The sequence below is a fragment of the Aphelocoma coerulescens genome, chromosome 4 (genome assembly GCF_041296385.1).
Source record: "Aphelocoma coerulescens isolate FSJ_1873_10779 chromosome 4, UR_Acoe_1.0, whole genome shotgun sequence".
Classification (NCBI taxonomy): Eukaryota; Metazoa; Chordata; class Aves; order Passeriformes; family Corvidae; genus Aphelocoma; species Aphelocoma coerulescens.
The window spans coordinates 52,666,166-52,687,923 of NC_091017.1; the positions used below are offsets into that span (position 1 = coordinate 52,666,166).

General features: G+C 37.9%; 1 protein-coding gene across 1 annotated transcript in view; it reads right to left on the reverse strand.

Annotated features, from left to right (window-relative positions):
- Window positions 1–17,224, reverse strand: part of CWH43 (cell wall biogenesis 43 C-terminal homolog) — a 30,372-nt gene extending 13,148 nt beyond the window's left edge. The window contains exons 1-10 of the mRNA XM_069014146.1: window positions 17,119–17,224; window positions 16,077–16,268; window positions 12,715–12,835; window positions 12,421–12,575; window positions 10,830–11,031; window positions 9,740–9,828; window positions 8,176–8,430; window positions 5,305–5,430; window positions 2,381–2,460; window positions 1,341–1,446 (exon numbers count right to left, since the gene is read on the reverse strand). Of these exons, the coding sequence (XP_068870247.1) occupies window positions 1,341–1,446; window positions 2,381–2,460; window positions 5,305–5,430; window positions 8,176–8,430; window positions 9,740–9,828; window positions 10,830–11,031; window positions 12,421–12,575; window positions 12,715–12,835; window positions 16,077–16,268; window positions 17,119–17,161 (1,369 nt within the window). The 5' untranslated portion in view covers window positions 17,162–17,224. The remainder of the gene's footprint in view (window positions 1–1,340; window positions 1,447–2,380; window positions 2,461–5,304; window positions 5,431–8,175; window positions 8,431–9,739; window positions 9,829–10,829; window positions 11,032–12,420; window positions 12,576–12,714; window positions 12,836–16,076; window positions 16,269–17,118) is intronic.
- Window positions 17,225–21,758: the final 4,534 nt, after the last annotated feature.

The window sequence follows — 21,758 nt, forward strand, 5'->3', positions numbered from 1 at the left end:
CAATATACATGTAACATAAAACTCCAGAATACTGTTTCCATCTATTAGAAATTATGATTTATTAATTTGTATTTTGGAATTTGCTGCCTTTTTGACTGACCAATTGTCTTTTTTAGAAGTGATATTTTATTACCACAAAGAAATGCCAGGGGACATAACCAGGTAATCAACTTTTTCTAACATTCATTAGTTTGAACTATAGGTACCAGAAATAAATGCATTCATTAAAATTCGTAAATAAATATGCAAAGATTAAATAAGCACCCAGACATGACTTATGTACAAGAATGCTCCAAATTTCAATTCATTAAATGTCCTGGCTGTTTTCTCACAACACCAGACAGCCAGCATAGCCCAGATCTCTGAACCTTTGGTCATGGGACAATGGAGTGAACGATGCTAAAATCTCTTCACTAATTCCTGCGTATTTCTGCCACGAAATCAAGACTTGCACAGGAGCACCTGTCAGTGCCTTCTCACTGCGTGGGTCCGTAAAGCCTCAGCTGCTCGGGAAAATCCTGTGGTGGACTGGAGAACAACAAATCCTGGAATGCAACGTTTCCTAATCTCCTGAACTGCCTTAGATCTTAAGCTGTCAGTCCCCTGTCTACCCTATCTCATGGGCATCGCAGGAAAAAAAACACCTACAAGCACTCCTGGCCAATTCCTTTCCATGCCCTCTGCAACAGCACTAACCTTGCGTCCAAATTCTTCATTTCCTATAGTTAATTTTCCAACCAAAATCCTGCCCATGAGCAACAGCTTAGACACTCTTCTTTACAATAAAATCATGACAACCAAGCTACAATTGCTACTTTTCTTGTATACATTGCTCTGGGTCAATGATGGAAACAGACTTGTCTGTTTCTCCTCTGTATTCATTGTTTAGGACAGTTGAATTTCACACCCTTTAGGAATTATATAATGCTTCATATCTAAAAAAACCCACAGAGAACTTATAAAACATTGTATTTTATCTAAAAGGATATTTACCTATGTAAATACCATTATACTTTACCTAAAAGGATATTATTTATGCAAAGAATTTCTCTATAGACAAGTAACTCATCAGCAATATGAGAAGAAAAATCCAAGTAAGAAGTGTTTCCTCTGACTAGAAACCTCTTTAAAATATATTAAACAAATTATCACCTCTGCAAATGGATTTTTGACAGAAGTGATTGTATTGGAGCAGCTCATAAATTGAGGAGAAAGCCACTATAAACACAGGTTCTTGTGTTAATGCAAAAATGGCCTCAGTTACCAAGCTGGTGTTTTCACTTATGTCTCTTCAGATGAATCCTCCCAAATAGAAATGAAGTGGGGAAGAAAAAAGTTACCTGTCTGATTAAGCAAATTAGCTGATCCTTCCAAATTAGACCATCCTTCATTGTCATATCCAAATCTAAAAGGCCAGATCATTGCAGAGAAATCCCTTTTTGGAACCTCAAAGAATAAATGGATAAAAGTTAAATACAATTTGAATTTTACGTATTATAGCTTTGCAGTAAATAACATCAGACACACGGTGCCATAAAAGAAATACAAGAAGAGATGTTTTAACCAATATATTTTCCTAATAAAGATGTCAGAATTACAAAAGACTAAATCTGCTATTAACAAGGGAATAAAGTCATCATACTTAAAATTAATTTGTACAAGTAACAGCAAAAAAATGAAGAGGAAAGAAACAATGCATCTTTTCATCTTACTAAGAGGAACTACCCACTTTTTGCAGCGCAATAAGGTACTACAAACCTGAATTAATTGAAAAAAGCAAGCCACCTGTATAAATCTGTGCGTGTTTGTGAATCTAACACTAAACTTCCTAAGTGTTAACCATCTTGTTATCACCATTGCAATACTTACTTTCTTGCCAGATAGAAAACTGGAATCCTCTAATTTTTATCCAATTTCCATAACTAGTCTAAGTCAACCAACTTTTCAGAGACCTTCAATTCAGGGCTATGGTACAATATAGAACCATAGAATTACTTCATCTGGAAGAAACCTCAGGATGTTATCTGTTTAAACTTCCCCTACATGAGGTCAGGCTGCTAACAGCATTGTCCAGTTTGAATACAGTTCAAATAAACTAATTTATAAAAGTAATGTTCAAATTGAACATATGAGGCAAAAATCTCTCAAATTTTCAAAATATTTTTTCCTTTGTAGCATCACTATAAATCTCCAAAGATCCAGACATTTTAATTCGACATGAATTTATAAATTAAATCTTTGCATCTTCATTTATGCATTAGTTTTTCTGAATACTTGGTCACAAAGATTTCTTCAACAACAATTAACACACCTAAGCTATCACACACACACATATTACTATGTATTTGGAAGTTACTATTCTCACAAACATCCTACTCACCCCTTGGCCCAACTTCTTGTGGTAAGTTTTATAACGCAAACCTAATCCAAGCAAACCAACACCAACAAACAGCCACAATACTTGAAATAGAAAAACATAGAAAAAACGTTTTTAATGCAAGAAAAAATAATATTATTATTGCTGTTAAACAGGACACCGTTATTCTAAGGTGTCCTATTCACAGAAAGAGAAATGTGTACATTTAAGTGACACCACCAGATCAAGGCAGTATCTATGCATGCAGAATATGTATATGTGTGCAAATACACTTTCCAAAACACAACATGCTGAGCAGGTAAAATGTACCAAAATTCCTTGGAATAGTTATGTAAAAATCATGCCTGCTGAAGAATTCATTATAGGACATGAGTAAGAGCATCATGTAAACCCTTCAGTGTTTTCCTCTCTGTGTCCAAGTATGCATTTGTAGTACACAATTTTTATTTTGTATTAATACAACATGTGGAATAAAATTCATTTACTTTGCAAGCCTTTAGATGTCAGAAAGATGTGACTCTTGCCAGACTTCCAGAGCGGTCATTTGTTTGACACACCCTTGGAAAGGCAGTGCAGCTTCACAGAAAGCATATTCAGAGCTTTCCCATTGCTCCTGCAGCCTTACAAATAACCACAGTGTGCACTTAAGAGCTTCCACCATTCAGCACAATGTAATTTGATGACCAAAGCCCTCTGCAGTTATTTCCTTTACCCAGTGGCATATGCTATCTACAACAATTTCAGTAACTCCAGTTTATTCTTTCATATATTTAAAAATATATGAAATTATTTTAATGCAAGTTTTCTGGAACAGTTTTGTATAAAATTTAAATACATTTTATAGTGGTTGCTGTCAGAAGGAAAGACATGCTACTTATATTAGCATGTCAAGGGATTTCATACTCTGCAAGACACGAAGGTTCTTAAGAGAGGAAGCTGAGAAACAGTACAAGTCTGGGCATGATGAGGAAGTACAAGAAGTACTGTGGCAAAGTTACAGGATTAGTTGAGCAAGGGCTGTGCTTTGTGACAGGTAGTCTTTTGAAATATTAATTTACTTTTGTGAAATGTTTCTTAGCAGTAATATTCAAACTACTTGAAATGGTGTACATGTTGCCTCTGACACACAAACTCTCACAGGCCACATACTTTTGGCCCCTGAGTAAACAGGGTAAAAACCTCCATAAAGATTCCAGAAACAGCCCTGAAAAACTGTGAAGCACTTTTGTCTCATTTTTCCAAATGCAGCAAAATGTACACAAGTGGCAAGCAATTTGTTTCAAAGTCACAGAAGAAGAAAAGATGCAGGAATTGGAATCTTCAGCATCACGATCTCTGCAGCGTTACATGCCCTAATGCCTAGCATTTTGTTCCTTTACCAAACTTCACACTATTGACAGACTTTTTCTTTAGAAACAGTAAGCTGACAATGAAAACAAACCAGGGGCTCAAATGATTGTAGAGAAATAGTTGAAAACATTTGTATGATTTAAAAGCCAAAAAGTGATAAAACCTCAAATCAAAATTTGATTTTCATTTCTCTTCAAAACCTAAGGAAAGCAGCAGACCCCATATACACAATCTGAAAAGCTGGGATCCTTAAGCATAGTTTACAGGCAGCAGATGACAACGTTTTCCTGAGGATATGACCACAGATTTTAAAAGAAACATGAAGATTTTAGTTAAAGGTTAGCTTTGCTGAAATTAGTTAAAATAGGTAGATAAGTAAGCCTGTCTGGAATTAATTAAAAGTTAATAATTTGTTAAAAAGAGCCAGACTTGAAATAAGCTTTTAAGATGTAAGTAACTGATTGCCTATCACTTTTATATTTGTTTAGCTGTGCTTATAATGAGAAACAGAAACACTGATAAATAGATCTAAAGAAATGTAGACAATTACCAATTTTTTCCCATCTGAGAACCTATTCAGAAATCACAAAGAGAGGAACTGGAAGTTCACCAAGGGTAATTTGTATTGTCAAAATTCAGAAAGGTAGAAAGGTCAAATCAAGGAAGACTACTTTTACTTCATCTTCAAGACCACTGACCCAATTCAGAGCACATACTACACATGCTTAATGATATTTAAGCTAATTTCCATACAAAGTGGAGAATGGGAGGTGTCGATGTTATAAATATGGACTTGTATTTTGGATATTCAGAACTTTTGTAGATAAACAGACTTTGTAGTGGCTTGTAACTTCGCACTGCATATTAGGGAGCTACCCCACGCAGCTGCCCGGTGCAGGAATAAACATACACTTTCTAACTCTAAACTGTTAGAGAGTCTTTGTCCATCTCAGTTGGGTACAGATATTAGATCAATGCCCATATTTAAATGAATCAGATAGGCCTGGTCTGAACACAGAGCCAGGCCCAAGTGCTGTGCTGTGATGTTGGCCACAGCAGGCCCTGCAGGATGGCCTCCCCACACAGGAGTGTCACACTGTACAGCAGCTCTGGGCCAGCCCAGTCCCACCACACTGCCAGCCAGCCCTTTCAATGCTGTCACACTGAACTGCTTCAAAATTACCATACTGAATGGGCTGGGAAATCATTCACATCTTTTGCACACACAATGTTAACCCCAAGGTTCAGAGAGGCCTCCTCCTCAACCACTAAAATGAAACCACAAATGATGCTGAATACATTTTCACATTTTGGTTTTTGCCCAGTTTCTGGTCTTTGTTTAACACGCTCCATTAGGAATAGCCTCTGTCAGTCACAATCACAGTGAGTCAGATTCTCCAGTAGTATATGTCATCATTGACCTGGAACTAGGGAAATACCAACTACAAATCTGTCTCTAAAACTAGTACCAAAAAAACATTTCTAAAACATCTGAGCAAAACACTCCGCAGTGTTACCTTTTTTCCTCAGACAGTATTCCTAGCGTCATGGAGAAAAGGAACTAAAATTATACTTACATAGTTTAATATAGTTTTTACTCTTTTTGAAGAGTGGTTTTTGATTGCTTTTCACTTCAAAGACAGAGCTAAGGTCTTTCTTGGGTCCTGTTAGAAAGTCTACCCCAATGCATAACATTATAAAACCTGTAAAAATATAAGTAATTAGTTTTGTCATAGGCCTTTAACATTTAACATTGCTCATAAACACATCTTTAATAAACTCCCAGCTGTTGTGTTACAACACAACAACCTTATGGCTCCAACAACAAAGATGATTCAAAGCACAAATGCAGATAAATGCCACACTTAATGTGGCAATGCAGGAACTATGAGATTTATTGACAGCACTCTCAAGTAAAGACTGATTTGCAGCACAGTTTCAGGGTATTATGTCAAAAAGGCTAACAACATGGTAGATAAATTAAGCTAAAATCCTTCCAGGCAGTATTGATAGCTACAACTCTCAGCTGGGCCCACGGTTTTCAAAGTTTACTGAAATTAACCTGGACAAGAACAATTGAGTTACACCTCCATATAACAGAACCTTGATATAACATCTTGATGAAAAAAGTCCATTGATGATTGCAGATATCTATTATCTTTGACAATGAACTGCTCTGTCACCAAGATACAAGTAACACATTTTTCATATAGTAAGTACAAAAGCAATTGCTCGACATTTTGTTTTAGAACTGTGCATGCAGACTGCAGCAGGCTGTAAGGCCAATTTAGCATGGCAGCAGCTTGTATCCTGGAACTCCAGAGCCAACAGAAATAGTTCTGCTTTTTAAGAACAGACAACTAAATACACCTACAGATACATTTTAAAAGCTAGTAAGCAACTTCTGTGCACTAACTGTTGCAATGCATGGGGATGGTATCTTTTCAATAAATAGCTCAGACTGATAATAGTACAAGGTCTTTTCCAATCCCTTATGAGATAAAGGATCCAATTACCTTCAAAGAAAGCAGGGGGGGATAATGAATTGGATAAGAGCTCTGCTGGAGAACATATATGCCCTTAATATCTTTGTGGCATAGTTAATTAATTATAGAAGCCATGTTTTACTTCAGAGTAATAGCCAACTATTACTCAGTATTTTTTTATTGACTTTACTTGTTACATTAGTTGTAGTGAAAGTTTACAAACCAGGACACTGGGTCTAGTGCAATGACTAAGGGGGCACACACAAAACCTTTCTCAAACGGAGACTGAGTCACAGCCATTAAAGTTGATGAAGACCAGGAATCTGATCCCTCAGCATTATATCACATCACAGTGAAGCAGCACAGAAGTTCTGAATATAATGATCTTACTTTCATTGTCACTTTTCCTGGTGCAGTTCCCTACCCAAACCGCAGCAAGAGAAAGGCAGGATATTGGACAGGAGAAGAAAGCAAGAAATAGCACTTGCACCTGAAAGAAACCAGAAGAAAACAAGCAGTTTTCCAGAAAGCCAAGCTGTAAGGGTAAAAGCACTGCAACAAATACACAGTCTCATGGTATAATCTTTGATAAGCTATGGGATGGCATCAAGAAGATAGAAACTGGATGGAATTTAAACTCATGTAGTGCCATCAGCTGAGATGTGTTCCATTTACAGTTTTCTTTACCGAAGAAAAACTTAGGGCCATCGCTGTGCTACTACACAGTGATCATGCCAAGTAAATTAATCACAAGTGTGCATTTCAAAGGAAGTAACAGAGAGGGATTTTGAATGAAAGTATTTCTTTTGTCAAAGCATTACTCAAGAAAGTATTTGACGCTTCTCTACCACATGCTTTTTTCATATAACTTAAAAAAATAAATTTAATTAGTTAAGATAACTGTTGCTAAAGACTCCTCAGAGTGCTTTCAGAACAAATAAAATAATGCAATAATGGAACGAAACTCTTTTCAAACCATAATGAACTCAAATCCACCATCTGATTGCTGTAATATAAGTAATACACATGGAGAGTAGGAAACTGGAATGACACAAAGTGGTTGCAAAGACATTTACGAAATCTAAAACCTTTGCAGCAACAAGTTAAGCACAGCGTTCATTAATCCTTTCCAAATAAAATACAGGCTAATGCATCACATTTTAAAAATGTGTCACACAATTAGCCCAAGACAATGTTTGGCATTGTTTAAATATAGTTAGTGAAATATGCCATTGAAACATGTTAGTATCTATTGCAAAAATATTTCTGGAGACAAAACCAGGAAGCGTTGGTTTCCTTTCCACCTCTCCACCCTCATCAAGTGATCATTTTGCTAAAGCCTTTATATTTGCTCAACTTAGTTCTTCCTTATTTGCAAATACCTGACAATTTCTTTTCTTCGTGTCCTGGTCACATGTTTCTGATGCTACAGGCTCATCAAAATTCCCCCCAAACACACTGGTGTGTCCACAAAACATAAGGTAGGGCCACATGGGAAAGAAGCTCAGGTCTCAAATGGAGACTACCTAGATCAGCAGGATGCTGCACTTTGCTCTGTAGAGCAGGGCTAAATAATGCACTGAATTCTGTTACAGTCTCAGTAGCTACCCCGTTACCTGAGGCACTGCTGCCTTAGGTAGCCAGCATATTTGTACATTCACACCCTGGATTGCAGCCATATTTTTAGGGTGACTGATTAACAGATCTCTTCCTCCACTGCATACTCAGTTATCAGACATTTTTTCACTTTGACATTTCCTCTTAACTGAATTCCATTTTCTGTTCACATTTTAGACTATTTCTAACAGTAAAGAAACAAGTAGATTATTTTTTGCATGTCTCATTAATTTTTGCTCTGAAACTCTTGCCATAGTAAATCAAACAGTGACTGAGCATTTGAAAAGACTCTTTATACACTAGATACATTTCCATATTTGTATTTGTTCATTATCGCAAATGTACCTAAAAGAAGATGGGAGCTTTCTCTAATGTAAACTCCTCCAGGTACAAATTTATAAGCTGTACACCACACACAGAAGAATAATTCAAGAACATAGGCAAACATGGCTGTACTCATGGCTTTCCCAGGATGCAGACAGCTAACAAAACGTCCAGCTAGTTGAGGCCACACACACATAGTAAAGATACCAAGAATGTTGCCTGCAACAGCAGCACTCCAGGTATGTAAATAAAGGAGACCAGCTGAAGATGCTAAACCTGTGAAGGGATAGAAAAGAATAGAGTAAGTCTCAGTCAGGTATATTATCTACAACATGCATTTTCATATTCTGTCTAGGGAAAAAATAGAGTCTGGGAAATATAATTGTGCTTTGCAGCCATGAAAGCTGCATCAGTAGAGGGACAGTTATTCACAGTAGCCAAAGACAGCCTTTTATCTTTCACAATATCTCATTCTTATAACATTGCCTATTCAGCTGAAAACAGTATAGCAAAAAGACAACAGAGATACATCATCAAGAGCCAAAACTGAACAGATTTTCTTACAGAGTTCTTCAGCACAACAGAGAAATTATGCAGTTCTCAAAAGAGTAACAGGTTTGCCAGTTATGAATCTCTTTTACCATAATACAGAAAGAAACAAAAAGGTTAATATGAAGAGAAAACATATCTTTTCCTGATCTTCTCTCCCTGTAGATAACCATATGATGGGCAAGAAAGCAGCAACTATTAATCTTTTACTACCTGCAAGATCCTTTACTTACCATGCTATCTTTGATTTGGGGATTTGACACCAAACAGAACATTAACAACCACAGAAACTCTGTATAGTAGGACAACTTCATTTTAAAATGTTATTATAGGTAAGAATATTTACTGTCACACCATGAAAGCAAATGTATAGAAACACTTTTAATGTTTAACTCTTATACATCAAGGTTCTGAGCATTTTAGAATACATTGTTTGAATCAACTAAAGAACCTTTCTGTACTTGTCTTAAATAATCAGTGTGTATACATCAAAACTCAATTGTCCATGCTTACATTACAATCTGCACACACATTTCTTAACACTAAAATCTGCATGTTCATTCTATTTTACTGCCTGCAGAACTTGGAAAATAAAGAGATAGGAGGTAAGCTTGTCTCCAGGTGGACTGCTTGTCAAATTACAAGTTATTTTGCCTTCTGTGGAATTGAGAGGCTTATGTCATCTCAACCCCATAACCCTAGATATGGCCTTATAATAGAATCACTAAGGTTGGAAAAGACCTCTCAGATCATCAAGTCCAACTGTTATACAATGTAGATGCCCAGAAGCGAGATGCTGCTCAAGGGAACAGAACCTTAGCAGGGGCTTCTGAAGACAGTAACACTGCTTGGCAATGGCCTGGAGATTTGGCCTGTAATCCTTAGTCAACTGGTCAGACATACTGTACTATAGTCAGTGGCAGAGAAAAGGAGGCTTTGATTAACCACACTTTTCTGAGATGTGCTGTAAGGTCAGAAAACTTGAGTAAAGGGAATAAGGTAACAGACAAAAATTCTGCTCAGGATTTGCACCTACCTATGAGAAACAAGGCAAAACTGATGACAGAAGACCAGCTCCAAAATGAAAGCATCAGCCCATGAGCAAGGCCCAGCAGAACTGTACCTCTAAAACAACCATAAGGGAAAAGAAAATATACAGTAATATGATTTTAAAAACACCTGGCATTTAAAAAGAAACCTCTAGATATACAGATAAGGGTCCTAGGTAATATATTATAATTATTTTACTTTAAACAGAGCTAAATTTTGCTCACACCCAACTACATTTTCTCCCCTTTATTGGATGTAAAAACATCCATCTGAAAATAATGGCAATTTATTGTAATGTATAAGTGAGGTGTGTTCAGCAGCAAAAGCAGTCCACTGAAATCCAGGTACAAAAGGCAAAAACAACTCAGAGAAAATGAGAGGGAAGAATCCACCCCAAACAGAAGTATTTTCTTCATGTCAAATAAAGGATCCTACAGTATCTAACACTGCTATCAGTCTTGGGTAGGTCTTTTGTATACGAATTACAAATTACAAACTCTGTCACCTGCCACCACATGTAGTTTACTCAGAATAACTAATTTGGTCTCTTCCTAGATTTTGGAACCTGAATGAACCACACACAGCATTAAGACAACATTCTTACTAATCAAAACTTCTACAGAAGTGTATCTTTTAATACTGCACACAGTTTACTTTATTTATGTGCATGCATCCCTGATCATCTCTCTGAAGCCTAAACTGCTAGACTAATTTACTGCATATTATAGATGTACTGCATTCATAAGTCCTTGAAACTCATTTAAAAATTGTTTTGCAATGTGGCAAACCAAGATTTTAGTGCTGAAGTAAAATAATTCTGTATCAGAAAATGTTAAGATTTCCAGGTCTGGACAAAATGCTCAGAGATTATGGAAAGGAAGAATGAATCCTCTGTGTGAAGTACCTTGTACCCGCTTTTTTCTATCTAAATTCTTATACCATCATCTGGTTGAGTTTTAACTTTTCACCCACTACAGCACTGGATTTTGATTACAAATTTGAAGTAGTAGTAGTAATAATAATAATAATAATAATAATAATAATAATAATAATAATAATAATAATAATCCACTTACCCATATGGATTAGGATCTGGACCTGTATGTGGATGTCCACTTACTGCCCATCTAGAAATTAATGAAACCTCCCCAAATATCCACAGAGTGAGGAACATGAGGCTGCCAAAAGCAATCCCTGATAAAAACCAATGAGGATGGGAAGCAGTCTGTCTAACCACATTACCAGTTTTGTTTGTTTCTTGTTTACTCTTGTCTCCACCTAGAATAAGAATAGAGATACAGCTAAGCAAACTGTCAAATCCTATTAGCAAGAGTTTCTGATAACAATAAATAGCCAAAATCACAAATTTACCAGAATAAATTATATGCACAAAAGCTAATTTATCTGATTAGGATTGTGTTATCAGAAATTGATAACACAAAAAAAAATTAAAAATCTCTACTAACAATCCTAGGTCTGTAAAAAAAATATACTCACCATAAGTGCACAAAATTACAACCTGCCCATCTGATTATTTTCATAATATTGGAATTTAAATATTTAAATCTGCTTTGAAAATCAGCAGAAAACTTACTAGAATTTGTTCAGAGGATTCTGTTGTCTGAAACTCTAAACTCTGATAAGAACAAAACCTGACACTTCCAAATAAGCCAGAAATAAACTCCTTCCTTCTCCTTTTTTCCATGTACTTTAGAACCTCTCTCATCTAAGGAGAAAGCAGCACCTTTAATTGCATAGGTATATCACTTTGTCACCCACAAACAAGACAGATTTCCTTCCTAATCTCCTGCAGCAGATTCCCTTTCTAAATTCTGGTGAATTTGTATCATGTAATGCAAACTTGCAAACAATATGCATTATGCTAATTTCTACCCACTTACACACAGATAAGGTTTTATCTTTCAATTAATTCATCATGGTTATACTGAGAAGGAAGGAGATTCTGAGGATTTAACATGAGCTGCCTTACCTAATCAACCCAACCTTGCTCTCTTCCTTGGCAATACCACCTCCACAGTTTAGCCTGTGCCAGCCCCCACTGCTGTGTACCCCATACAAACACTCCAAGAACTTGGGAAAATTTTAACCAGACAAGCTGTCCACTCTTCCAATTCTTTCTGTTTATTTTGACATATCAGCTGCTCCCCAGTTTCATCCTGTCTCCCCTTCTCTGTCAAAAGATATGCATTGGCAGAGAAACTCAAAGTGCAAACTGAATTAACATACTAACAAAAATACTATAGATGTTTCATGCTGGAAAGACAATAACCCATTCTGGTTTTATTGGTCTAGCTTATGCCTTTGTTTGTGCTACTGTCATATTATTGACACTGCAAGTAGGAAAAAGAGGCAGGTCTAGCTTATGCCTTTGTTTGTGTTACTGTCATATTATTGACACTGCAAGTAGGAAAAAGAGGCAGTTCCAGTACCAACTTACTACACCTTGTATGAATTGTAATACCAGTTCTGCCATGTTATGGGAAGATGGAAGTACCCCATGGCTTCTAAAGCCTGCAATGCTCATGCATCAGGTCAAAAACCAGACTGTGTTGGGGAAAATAATCAAAGAATGAAAACCCAGTGACACATAGCTGGGTATACTTTAGGTTCTTTTCATAACCACCATCTTTGCTGTAATATGCTTACCTGAATGAATTTGCTCCACTGCTGCTACAAAACCAATTGTCAGTATGATAGTATTGGCAACTTGTGAGCTCCACACTGGATTAAGTGATGTATACCAGATACGAAGAACAAGGAGCATTATCTTGCCTAGCATGAAGCCCCATATCCTGATGAACCTGGAAGAATCAGTTTTTGAAATAGTGAGGCATTTGGGGAAAAAAATAAATCTTAACTTCTAGGGGACAAGAAAAAAAAAAGAAAACCGTTTTTAATATAAAGAAACATCAGTTAAGTTCCATCAGGATAAGAAAATACCTTTGTACACTGTTTCCAGACCACCATGTTACTGTTTGAACCAGCAATGAAGAAGAAACACCAGCAGCCAAGATGAGTAGTCTAATTGAAGCATTTGGTGCCTGGTATGATGCTAAGCTTCCTATAAAAAAATACACACACACACCGGATGCTTTAAAGGGCAATACAGATCAGGTAGTAAGGATTTCCTGTACATTAGTCCAACCTTGTCTGTAATTTGAATGGCTATACCATTCATCTGAAAACACATGACACTACACATTTTTAAACAAACCAAAGAAATGTAGGTATGCATAGAAACTGGGTATACATGACTTTATAGCAGTTATCATTTTCAAAGAAAAAATTATATGAAGGAACTATCCAACAATCCAAGTGATTGCCCTAATTTAAGTACTTACGGTGATCGATTCCACAAAGAGGATATATGGATAAAATATCTAAGCATACAGATAGTCCTCAATCATGCACTTAGACAACTCAAAAACCGTAAAGTTTTATGTACGGTGACTGCTCCTGTCTAAAAAGGATATGGCTTTTGCCACAGTGTACTTACTTTTATAAGTGGGCTGTGGCAAAAGCCATGTTCTTTATTAGACAGGAGCAGTCACCAAACATAGCACAGGGATTAGTAATCAACTGCCTTAGCAGGGGTGAACAGGGCTTTCTCTGGCCCAGTATCTGGTCTCAGAGTGGTCACTACCAGCCTGTGCCATCTCATTACTGAAAACTGCCACTTTCCCAGTCACTGAAGTAGAGCATGCACACATCTCTTTGCCATTTCCCAGGGCACAATGACCTCACATTATCAGCAGTTTTAAACTCTGCTAACAGGCTTCCAATTCAAGCGACTATGGACCACATACATTCTCTTCTAATCTCAGTCAGTGTGGCAAATTCTGGCCCAGGACCAATGACCAACAGCAGAAGAAGCAACACTGTTATGCTACCAGCCATTTGTTAAGTAAGCATGAGTCAAACTTGAAGAGACATTAAGCAAGTAACGTCAGAAATGGAGCTGCAGATTCTGGCAACACATGCTAGGAATCCTCCAACTGTTTACCTGCTCATTCTGCTCAGAGTAAAAGATGCAAAGCTTAGAGCCAAGATGATAAACAAGATCAATGTGAAGTGAAGGTGTACTTCTGTGGACTTCAACAGAAGTTGCATGTACAGTACAGGCAGATTTCTGTCCCTAAATTGTGCTGGCAATCCATAAACCTGCTTCTTCAAATATTTCATCATGTGGGCTACCCTGATTAAAGCTAGCATGGGTTTGCCAAGTTAGAGCAGACACACCTTTTGTTGCTGGGCAAGTACACCCAAGACTTAAATATATCTATCCAAACACCCAAACTTAACATATATTGTCTGAAGACACAGATGCAAATAGACTCTACTCAGGGTACTTTGTTATTGTTTGTTTGTTTGTTTCCAAATAGAACATAAAACCAAGTAGTATGAAAGGATACAGAAATTAGAAGTTGCAGGGAAAATAAAGCTTTCAGAAAAGGCAGAAAGAAACAGAACAGAAAAAAAAATTGTTTCACTCACAGAAGACTACTTTTATAATAGCCCCAAGCTGTTCTGTAATGTCTTGTCCATACCCATTGTCACAATACAAAAAAGCACCTGTTCTGCTGATATTTGAGTGATACTGAAAACACCTTTCCTATTGGGCATCAATCATACCAAATTAAAATTCTAGTTTCAGCTAAGCATGAGGAATTTTCATATTATTTGATAGTGAAATTGAAGACTGAGTAGAATGGGGTGGAGCGTGCATGGGGTAGATCGTTCTGCCTGACAGTTCAACAGGTCCCATAGGAAGGCCATGGCCTTTCTGAGAAGGAAAACAGATCAAAAAGAGAATGAATAAGAGTGTCTCAGTATGAAGGAGGAAAAAAGCAGGAAGAATTGAGAAATAGCAGAATCAGTATGATGGGACAGAACTAACATAAAAGACCGTCACTGCTCTTTATTTAGCAGAACAAAAATTACACACTCTTAAGGGATTTCCATTGCTTTTGAGAAAGTGAACTAATAAACACAGAAAGGTGATCTGAAGAACTAATCTTAAATAAACATGGCAAACTTTGTGTTATTGTCACATCTGAAGGAAGGTAAGGTGCCATTTTAAATGCTCACACTCACAGTTTCTAAACTAGAAGATATTGGAGAAAGCAAAAACACTGAGCACTGCTGCAGGAAGGTGAAGATTCTGCTCACTGAGAAGCTTATTACAAAACAACAAAAAAAGCATTGGGATGGATATAATGGGAAGAATAGGAAAAGTAAAGAACATGGTAAGACTATGCTTCATCAAAATCAATGACAAACAAACTATGCTCAGTTCTAGTGTTTTTCTAGAGATAAAGAAAAAGAATTCTTTTTTTAAAAACTACACAGGGAAAGTAAATAAGATGATCTTACTCCATCTTCTAACAGTAAAAAACTATCAGAAAAGTGATTATCTGACTATCATCTTTTATTAACAAATGAGAAGCCAGGAAATGCTGCTTCTAAAACACATCACTCAGCAGCAGCATTTTCACCTCTACACAGGATGGAGACCCTTGTCTCCTGCTAGTTCATCCAGTGTGGCAAACTCTTCAGCAGTAACTTACTTCTGAACGTGGCTGTAACTGCCAAACCTTCCCCCAAAAAACTTTCAAAAAATCAACAAGAGCTAAGATTTGCACCAGTTAGCTGAAGACCAAAGACGGAATCCCAGCAAGACTATGTTTAAGGAGGAGCCTGTGGAATGGGTAATGGGGCATCTTTTTCCTAAGAGCAAACTTTCTTCCTGTGCAACTGACCATATAAGGGTTATTTCATATTTAGAATGAGCCTATAACCCCATCATTATGCTACAGAAAAGTAGATAGATTCAATTTTAAAAATACATTCCTAGAAGGAAAAGACTGCCTCAGAAACTGAAAAAGGATGTTTCACTCACAGAAGACTAATTTTATAATAGCCCCAAGCTGTTCTGTAATGTCTCGTCCATACCCATTGTCACAACAAAAAAACCCACCTGTTCCGCTGGTATTTGAGTGATACTGGAAACACCTTTCCTATTGGGTGTCACTCATACTAAATTAAAAGCGCCTAGAAATAAAAGTGAAATGAGATTTTTCTGTATTTATGCAATACAACTGCTGCAAAAAGTACTTCTCTGATTATAGCTAAAAGCTTGAGAGGATAAAAAAGAAACCAATAAAACATGAGTATGGGGAGAGCAAGAACTTCTTACTCCTGTCTCTTTTTGTAATCACCTGAATTTTAAGGCAATTTGGACTGTTGGTTCTTACAGATTGATACCAAAATGGAATCTATAACTCACTGCAGTACATACTTACCAACCATAGTCAATCTCAGAACGGCTAGGACATACTTATTGTTAGCCAACCTCCAAAAAGGGCCTATTGTCAAGAATACTGGAGAAAAGAAGGCAACAGCAAAAACTTCTAGGCCCGTGAGTGCCAGTGTCTGAAGGGGGAAGTAGTAGATCATTGGTGGCAGTGCATGGTAAAGAGACCAAGAAATGTAGCCTAAAAAAAAAAAACACAAACCAAAAAAAGAAAACCCCGTCATGTATTTTCAGCAGCAAGATTTCTTGGAGATTACTTTAAAAGTACCATTTTATACTTCTGCATATAGACTATCAAATGTATTTGAAAGTAGTTCAAGCAACAACAGTCACTTTCAGTGAAGAAATATTTGGTTATTTTGAGTTAAACAAACACATTTTCCGAGGAAATAGAATGATGAGAATAAAACAGCTCTTCCCCCATACTCAGTTCTTTGATCCTCAGTGAAGTGCTCAACTTCGGAAAGGATTAGTGTTCAGAAGGCTGGCTAAATAAGCACTCCACCCACACTCTCAAGGCTCCTCAAAGGCAGACTGGTGGCTAAAGGAATTATTCTAGTAAATCGGTGTGGTGTTCTCCCCTGGAGACACCTTATCCAGGCACACCAGCACAGCGCTGTGAGTTTCCGTGCTTTGCAGGAGATGCACCAAGCGGGCGATACCGCGGCTGCTGGGTCTGGCGACCACCCTCGGCGCCCTGCCTTGAGCAGGGCAGCACAGCACCGGCTCTGCAACACCTGCACAAACACTTGGCCGGGAGCAGCAATAAATTCTAGGCTGATCCAAGAAACAAAAGGCATTCCAGCGCTAGAGGAAAAAAAGAGCCCAAAGAAGCACACTCAGATGTGAGCACTATTTACTCATTGCAGAGGGGAGCCGTTCGGCGGCGACACGCCTGGCCGTACGGTGAGCCCCGCGACACCCTGCCGGGGCCGCCCTGCCACGGCCGGTCCCGGCTGAGCCCCGCGGGCGCCCTTCACCGCGGCCCCTCGCCCCCAGCAGCCCCGTCGGGCGGCACCGCCGCCACCTACCCAGGAGACTCTCCGAGAGAACGGCCTTCCACAGCGGAAACATCGCCCCCGGCGCTGCCCGGCTGTGCAGGGGCTGCGTCCCTCTCACCGGGAGCCGAGTCCCGAGTGCCCGGGAGGGCGCGGCTCCGCCGCCCGTCCCGCCTCACAGAGCCGCGTCCCCGCGGCGGGGGCGGGCAGCCCGCTCGGCCGGACCGTGTTCTTCACAGCCCCGCCGCGCGAAGCGGCCAGGAGATCTCGCCCCTCCATTTATGTGTCAGCAAAGGAGCATTTGTCCCCTGAACAGTCACACCAGCAAGAAAAATAAAAGCAAAATGTTGTCATCGCACAAGCTGGCGGGGAAAAGAGGAGCTAACCCACTTGGCAGCTTGTATAAACACATGGTTGGTTACGCGGAGTTCGGGGATGTGCGAAATAGTACTGTGCTCACCTTTGTGAAATGTGAGTTGTTTTATAGCAGAGTTAAAGACAATGCTGTCTACAAAAAGCACCAAAAGAAGTATTTCGTTTGCTGAGATTACTGCGTAACTACCTTTGTTAATTTTAGAAGAAATCATGAGTTAAATCGACCCAGCCATGATCACAGCTGCCAAGTTCTGGCAAAAAGATTGCATAAGCAAAATCTGAATTTTAGAATATTTTTTTGGGTATAAAAAGTAGAATTGTAAATATGAACTAAGAACTAAGAAGTCCTTCTGCTGTTGGAATATATCATCATATTAAGTTTTATTAATCTTCATACAGCATTCTATGGAACTGCCATCTGTATCTTCTCATTTGTGTTAAAACTACTGTCCCATTCCAAATAAATCGTATGGTATGCATTTTCTTTCCCCCGTTTGTGAAACTCTAAATCCATAGGAGTAAATTATAAACACCTGACATCAATATGACCCGTTATTAGCAATAAAGTCAGGTCTAGACATTTGAGAGGACAGGGTACTTAACTAAATGTTGCCCCAGTAGTCTCAAAGTCAAGTGATTCATTTACCCTGCAGTATGATGGGGTTCGGCTAGCTACAAAAACTTTGTTGAATTTTGGCTGCTATTTGAAAACGTGTTTTAAAAATTTGAAAGGTGTTTTAAATGTCCACAAAAGAATTCAAGTATTTCGATGGAAAAGTTGACCTCACTAGGGAAGGAAGAATGAGACCCACAGATTTAATGAGCTTCTCTGTTTTCTCCAAGTTCCATGTCATTAAAGGCATCTTTTTCTTCATTAAAGAATATTCATACCAGAATAGTCACCAAGTTCACTTATCATTGGTTCAGGATTGTGTAAGTGATGACACCATTTCATCTTGCTGTGCTGTGATGCAAATGGAACTTGGAAGATGAGATCCTTGGCCAGAATAAACCCAGAACTGCTGCTTTTGGAGCTGCATGGCAGGAGCGTAAGGCTCACAGCATGTATTCAGCCAATAAAGATTTGAAAAAATTTTGCAACACCTTTTGTAATTACAGTATCTTGCTTCATGGTTCAGAGGTGGAGTTCCAGTAAAACTAGACATGACTGGAATAGTAAACCTGATACGCTTGTGTGGCTTCCATTAAACTCATCATACAATGAAAATAATGCAAATCCTGACAAATTTAGCAGTTGTATTCTGGGTACTCTCTCTGAGATTCTTAGTAACTATTAAGTTTGGTTTCACATGTCACAAAGTTACATTCCAGTGCTCTCCATAGGGCACTATATATATGTATAAGCATCAGAGCAAAAGAGGAGAGAGTTTTCAGGTGTAATGTCTTAAATACAAAAGCCAATGCTTGCAAGGTGCTTAGTTACACATGTATGTGTAGCAATGACTTTCACTATATTTTTTTTATCCCTGGAGTGCCATATGCGCACCTGATAAAAAATAAAGCAAAACCATTTGATCTTTACAGGAATACAATGATGGCAAACCAGCAAAGTCAAGAGAACATACTACAGTAGGAGTTTCCACTCACAGAACAAGGAGCATTTTCATTTTAGAATAGTATTTAATACACCCCTACCCTAAAACAGACATAAAAAATTATCTGAATTTAACAGCCCCATAAATACATTGGTTGACAGGAGTAAACTTTTATAAAGCTAGTGATTGTAAAAAACAATGCTTTATTTGGGTTCAAACTATAATACAAGCATGTTTTGAAACCTGAGTAAACACATGGAATTTAAAACAACTTTCAGACCACTGAGAGAAGTTGTCCTTGCATATTTCCCAGTAGAGATGTGATTGAATGGGCATGATGAAGAAGCAGAAGAAAGTGCCAGAGAAATGGGGGGGAAAAGCATGAACATATGAGCCCAGATTAGATTAAAACTGCAACTCTGGAAAAAAGCAAGAGTGGGTGAGTTTACAGTTAGGCACCTGTCACAGTCTCAGTGGAAACACAGACATGCAGGTCTCTGCAAACATTTTATTGGGTTCTTCACACTGACCAGAGGAAATCCTATATCTTGAATATCTCATAATTGCCAGCTACTCATTTCTACTAAAAGATAATCCAGACAAGTATAAAATAGAAGTACATCCAAGAATCAGCCAAGACACAGAAAACTTACATGATTTCTTGCAAGTAGTGAGGACAGTTTAATGTTTTACTCAGAAGTATGTTGACTGCTTCCTGTGGAAACCATGTTTTTACTAGAAAATGGACATATCGTGAACCAGCCATAAAAGAGAAGAACCAGAGCGCATAAGACAAAAGGTCTTAAGCATCTATACAGGGGGAAAAGTCCATGGAAGGTTGTGAGAAAGGAACAAGCAGCATTGGGGAGGATGTGAACAAGGAACAAGCAAAGGAAGAAAAGGATAAGAAAATGCAAACTGAAGGACAGTTGTGACATACACGACGGATGATGTGACACACATACAAGAGCCAATCATAAAGCATAAAGTAGCATGAGAAAATAGGCCTTGACCAATAATAATTATGCATGATTGCATGTAGGGAAAGCAAGAATTGTATATTAGGGACAGTAGTTCATCAATAAAATGGCTTCTGCCTGATTCACATTGAATCGTGTAGAGTCCATTGTTTTTCTCCGCAGTTTCCTGCTGTGACTTTTCATGTCTTTTCATTCGCCCTTAACTCCTACTCCCATCAGTGTGAGAACAATGCCCTGCCGTGTAATACTTACTTGGTTTTCCATACTCTGTTATGATTACAAAGCAAGGAGGGGGAGCTTTGTTTCTCAGGGAATTTTTAAGCAATTAACAGTGTTCAGTTTTGTAAAGGACAAATAAACCATGTTTATGTAAGTGGGAATAGTTCCTCCTTCTGGCACGCACTGTATATACAGGTGGAGTGTTTCTGTTAAATATGCACACTGGAAAGGCTTTGCTTTGGGGAATGTGGTGAACCTCAGGACCCTGGCAACCCTTCAGTGGTTTCTAAGAGGTTCTTCAGCTGAACAGCCAAAGCCTGTAAACCTTCCCTGAGTTTGTGAAATCTCAGTCCTTGATCTCTTTCTACTCTGACAACAGATAATTCCTCAGCCAAGCATTCAACTCCATATTGGTTGTTTTATTTTTGGTATCACTTGGGTTTTTTTTTCTCCTTTGATGTGTAAAGTTGGTTTTGTTCCAGGAACAATAAAAATCTCTCTTTTGCTTTGTGTTTATTCAATTGTGATGACTAACTTTAAATTTAATGTTAAAATTAAAAAGAAGCTTAAACTGATTTTTATAAGCATTTTTGCACAGGAAGGTGCAAGAATCCAAACAGTCCTATCTAGGCAACCACCTAGGCAACCACTATCCCCAGGCACACATATGCCCCACGAGAAAACTGTCATCCCAATGCTCTTTCATTTTATGTTCAGTTTAAGCTGGACCAGTTAAGAAGTTATTGGTTAATAAGTGCTCACTCCACACAGGATTTTCCTGTGTATTGTATTTTTCAGAATAGTATGTAGCCAGTATCTATTAAATAGTTTTCATGTATGTTTTCAAGAATACCTTTTAGATCCCAGGAAGTATTAGATACCCTTTTAAGACTTGTTTTAGGACATCACTCTTGCCGAGTCTCCATGTGAAAAGCACATTTTGCAGCAGCAAAGTCTGATCCTCTGGTTTGGCAGGCTAGAGTGGAAGAATAGTCTGGTGAAAGGGGCTTCAAGTAGCCAAGACTCTTGGAAGCTGAAAGCTTTTTTGGACTTAAGAAAATCAACTACGACTTATGTTTCTTATGAAACTGAGATGCCAAGGTCATGCAAAAAGAGGAAGTTTAACAGTGATCTCACAGGCTATTCACTTCATGATAAGCACTGAAGTGTCATATCATCATTTAGGATACTCTACTGAAAACTTATGTCTTCCTCTGAAAAAACAAAGCAAAACAAAATAGAAACTGAGACCTTTTTTATTAAAATGCAAAATAAAACTCATGTTTATATTTTTTGTTTTAGAAAACTCATCCTTAAAGAAGGGCATTACATTTCTCATTTCAGAGAAAGTGGAACCATTTTTTTCAGTATTTCCAGAACAACCCCTCCCACACCCTACTGACATTTTCAGGATAACTTTTTCTTGCAAAATTATTTGCTTGATGAAAATGCCTTTCTTATTTGTTTAATTCTTGTTAAATTAAAATTTATTCATTTACTTACATAAGCATCGTAATATTAAAATCGAGGTAGATAAGCAATG